The 5,223-nt window shown below is 35.2% G+C and overlaps 1 protein-coding gene across 1 annotated transcript; it reads left to right on the top strand.

Annotated features, from left to right (window-relative positions):
* Positions 1-1,008: 1,008 nt before the first annotated feature.
* Positions 1,009-3,947, top strand: LOC112052691 (secretory phospholipase A2 receptor-like; the record flags this gene model as incomplete). Its single annotated transcript, XM_052891573.1, has 4 exons — positions 1,009-1,264; positions 2,081-2,281; positions 2,731-2,979; positions 3,739-3,947. Coding segments are annotated over 4 exons (915 nt in total), but the record flags the coding sequence as incomplete, so codon positions are not given.
* Between the last annotated feature and the right edge of the window lie 1,276 nt (positions 3,948-5,223).

Genomic DNA, 5,223 nt, shown 5'->3' with positions numbered 1-5,223 from the left:
GCCTCTCTCTGTAGAGAATTTATCTTATAAAAACTATTATTAGACATTATTTCTACATTGAATTACTGTTTAATTATTTAAATTTATTTTTCTAAGATCTTTTGCGTACTATTTCATAGCCCCAAGCCAGACTTGAACATAGAACTTTGTGATCTGAAGATATAAGCTAACCAATGGACCAAACATAATATTTCAATTACTCTATGTCAAACTTTCATAAAGCGATCGTAAGTAAATAATATATTATTACATTTTCTCCCAAATATTATATAATATAATAAAAAATAATTACTGATAGTATTGAGTATTGCTTTATGATAATAAATTATGCTCTGTATTATATATACAGTTAAAATAAATGGAGTTGAAATACATTTTAACGTATTTCAGAATTTATTAGCATGAGTGGTTCTAACGTTCATGTCGTTTAAATGTTAAAAAATTGTATATTGTATCTCAAGGGTACAAGTCTGAATGGAAAACGTGCAATAAAAATGATAATAAAAAGTAAATTTTAAATGTAAACTTTTATGTCAAAACTAAACTAAAAGTAAATAAAATACTATATGCAAAGAAGAAAGATAAAACTAATTTACTGGTAGTGAAATAGTAAATAAACTTCAGTACAACTCATGAAATCTGTGTAATACAAATTTATTTTAATGTTCAGGTATTTTACTTTGAACTTTAATTTACTATTTCTTGGAAAAATATTATGGCCATATTCATATGGTTATTATATTTTCATGCGTATTTGCAGTTTTTTACAAATGGTATGAAGAAAAATTTCACACAGGAAGTGAAAGTAAAAAATTTTTTTTAAGATTTTACTCTTCTCAGCAGAATTTGCCTTCCGAACCAGTCGAAGAGTTTTTATTAATAGTCAATCATGACATTTCACAAGAGATTGTATACAGCCAATTTGAAATAAATAAATTTTGATTTTATTTGAAATAATTGTAAATAGTGCTCTTTGAAATGCTTTTTGTATAAAAAAAATGTTATATTTTAGCGCAGAAATTTCGTATAGACTACATGTGGGCACACGCATATAAAACGTTCTACAGACTACACGACTTGGACACCAATTGGCATCAGGCGCGTCAAATGTGCGAATCGGAAGGCACGACGCTACTCATTCCAGACACGCTGGACGAAGTGGAAAACTTAAAGCTACTCATGAGCAACATGAAGGCTCATTACACCGCTATATTTGTTGGAATACACGACTCGTTCTCCGTCGGCAACTTTATTACCGTAAAGGGTGAGTTTAAAAGCCGTTTAATAATTAGAAACTTTATTTATTGAGTTACTACTTAATTTTTTTTAAATATAATATTTTACTAATGGACGGTCTGGTGACACACGTGTTGTTATTATATTTTTATTCAATGGCAGGTTAGCCCTTGACTGCCATCTCGTCTGATGTTAAGTGACGATGCAGTCTACGATGTAGTCGAGTATTTACAAGACAGAGATCCTGGGTTCGATCCCAGTCCAGGTCTGGCTGGTGGGAGGCTCTGGTCGTGGCTAGTTACCACTCTATTGACAAAGACGTACTGCCAAGCAATTTAGCGTTCCGGTACGATGTCGTGTAGAAACCGAAGGGGGTGTGGATTTTCATCTTCCACCTAACAAGTTAGACTGCTTTCACGTGAGATTGTAGTCAAGGGCTAACTTGTAAAGAATAAAAAAAATATGATGGAAGTAGATTTACTTGGAAGAAATACAAGTTCTATCCGAATACGGTTTTGACTCTGACGGTTTCTACGCGGCATCGTACTGAAACGCTAAATCACTTAGCAGTACTTATTTGCCTCCCAACTAGCCACGGCCGAAGAAGGCAATAAACACATTTTAGAAAGGCAATAGGAAGGTACATAATTGCATTTTTGTAGAACATAATTCATTTTCAGGATTTGTGACAGTGAGAGGTGAGCCAATCTAATAAACATCGTTTCCTAAATTGGTTAAGAACTCGGGACATTTTGATTGCGTAGCGGTCATGTTAATGTCCTGACCCAGCAGTGATATCCGGTCGATATTACTGATGTTATTGTTTGTTATTTTGTATTCACAGGGGTCCCCATAGCCGGCACAACCCTAGAACTGCTATGGGCTGAAGGTCAACCAGATAATCTGAACGGTTCGGAGCATTGCGTGGTAATGACAAGAGAGGGACTGTTAGATGATCGGCCGTGTACCGACATTTATCCGTTTGTTTGCAAAATATTGGGAAATGACACGAAATATAACGACGCTTGTGATAACTTTGATTCGGGTTTGGAGCTTCTATTTTAGCTTTCTTTTCTTTTATTGTGCGTATTAACGTATTTCTTTACGTTGTCTTTATCAAATATAACATTTCTGAAGTTAATTTTGCTAATGTACAGTAGCATTTTGAATATTTAATTTCTTTGCAAGTGTTACATTCACATTATGCACTGAATCTTCGATTTATTAGCCGGGTTGATATTCTATTTTACTTGCATATACATGTAATAAACTTGTAAACATTTACTCTTTATAAAATACGTATAAATAATGACACATCTTATACCTATAGTTAAATAGAATACTTTATTGCTTGTCATAACAAACATAATTGTCGGATATGACTAATACTTTTATTCTTTCACCAAACTTTATAATAGCAATAATTATGCACAACTTAGTATCGTGTGTTAGTACACGCTTATTTTACAATAATAATCATTGTTTTTTTTTCAGATTACGCTCAACATCCAGCAATAAGTGGCAAATGTTACAAATTCCACCAAGAACCGTTGTCTTGGCATGATGCTTACTTGTCTTGCAAGCTAGAGGAAGGTCGTTTGGCCATCATCAACTCAGCAAAAGAGGCCAATATAGTCGTGGGTTTCCTCGGAGACAATTTAAACAGCAATACCCCTGACCCCAACATTTTGCATCTTGGATTTAGCGATTTGATGTTTCCTTATCAATACAGAACTATTACGGGTAATATCACGAATTGGATATTTTGTTAATGTTAGATATTATTCCGTACTTTGTAAAATAACGATTAAATCTATTAACTTTGAATTGTAGATTCATAGTCCTTGTTCAGAAAGGGCGAATTCATCGCGAATCCATACAGTTGTCGAACTACTAGACATCAATACATCGCGTCCACAATCCACAATCCGTCTCTCGACACGCGCTTGATTCGCGCGTATTGCGCGCGAGTCGAGATACTAGGGACGCCTTGTTGCGTCCAGTTAACGCGCGAGCGACTGCACGTACTTTCTAAAATATTGATTTCATGATTCCATGTTTCGTACTGAATTCCTCCCCAAATGCTCGCGCGTTGGTACACACCTTGTGGACGCAACGGTCGCGCGTAAGACGCGCGAGAGAATTGCAGCAAATTCGCCCTTTCTGGACTGAGCCATAGATAGACTTTAAAGTTTGTATTGCGTGAACACGAGTGGAATATGGAAAGTTAATGAAAGTTTGTATGTTTAACCGTGGCTGTTCATTATTATTTTATTCATAAATAATCTACACAATAAAATACACATCTTTGCTTGTTTAAGAATCTTTTTTGTGATTTAAATTTTTGAAAACTTTATCCATATTTTGAAAAAAAAACATATGTAAAGAAAACTACTTATTTTCTGGTATTGTATTTGCCTGCAATTATTGACTGTCCTTTAGAGACAATAATGAAAACTCCATTTATAAGAATCAACAAAAACTATTTATTAAATTCAACAGGCCAGACTTTGGAGGAAGCGGGCTATGCATCTTGGACCCCTGAACACGAAAACTTGAAGATGGAAAAGCTCAAACGCTGCGGTGCGATATCTCGAACCGGTTTTCTCGTTACGACATACTGTGAACGACCTGCAATGTTCTTATGTGAAAGAATTATAAACATAACTCCGTCCTCAACTGAGAATACCAATACAGCAGCGGCTGACTAATTAACACGACTTTAAACATAGAAATTGTATAAAACAATGAGTAGATAATAAAGCAATTATTTTGTTGAACGTTTTGTAAGTCTTCATACATCAATAGCTCACCGCTAAAATCCAAACAGCAATGGTTCCATCTATTGGATTGTCTTTTATTAGATTGTAGAGATTGTGATAGCCCAGAGGAAACGACCTCTGCCTTCGATTCGGAGGACGTAGGTTTGAATACGGTCCGGGGCATGCACCTTTCAGTTAAGTGCACTTTAAGAAATTAAATATCACATGTCTGAAACGGTGAAGAAAAACATCGTAAGACAACCTGCATAATATCTGGAACTTTCTTAATTCTCTACGTGTGTAAAGTCTGCCAATCCGCATTTGGCCAGCGTGGTGGACTATTCTCTCTTAGTCAGAGAGGGAGATTCGTGCTCTAAAGTGAGCTGAATTTGGATTGTTAATAATGATTGAATTTCCAGAAGAAGCTCTCTCTTTATTGAAGGAGAAAGTGGAATATTTAGGTGTATTAACTGGGGTTTGAAATATGAACTTATGCTGTATTATCACACAAATAAAAATTTACATGAATTGTTACCTTAAATTACTTAAAGCAAATTTTAGGAACCCAGATTTAAAAAAATAATATTTTAATTTTCAGCAATAACATTAATAATCTTTTTTTATATTTAAAGCTAATGATAGTTATGGAAATAATTAATCGGTGGTAATTCGATATCAGATTGGCATAAACTAAATTACTGCTAGTGATGTCACTGATGACCTCTCATCACGTTAATCGCATGCGAGCGACAACCAGCAGACGTTTGACATTAATAGAATGAGGGCCTGCAACAGTCAGGCATAACTCATTTTTCAGACTTTCAGACTCAAAGTTTGTCAAGCCATTCTCCTACTTTATGTAAGTCCGATCGTGTATGATGCAAACTGGTCTTCTTCTTCTTCTACTACCTTCCTGGGCTTTTTCCGCACTTAGCCACTAATGATTGGCCGTTGTTCGTCTGTCCATTTGGTGCAACATGTATCTTCTTCTGTGTTTCTTCTCTCTTGCTCTGCACAAAGGTCTGTCGGTTATACCTAGAACCGAAAGGTGTTTATTAAGTGAGCAGTGTCCTGTCATTAATTCTGTAATTTTTTTTTCACGGTTGACGTTCTGGACCCTTGAAACCTAAGAACCCTTAAAGTCCAAACTCCATAATTGGCTACCGTAATTAAGTAAGGTAGGAGCATAGGCTTTCATAGAATGAGGAATATCTAGCTCATTCAG

This window comes from Bicyclus anynana, chromosome 1 (assembly GCF_947172395.1).
Source record: "Bicyclus anynana chromosome 1, ilBicAnyn1.1, whole genome shotgun sequence".
Taxonomy (NCBI): domain Eukaryota; kingdom Metazoa; phylum Arthropoda; class Insecta; order Lepidoptera; family Nymphalidae; genus Bicyclus; species Bicyclus anynana.
The sequence above is the reverse complement of the archived record's forward strand: the minus strand, read 5'-3'. Positions and strand labels throughout refer to the sequence as shown.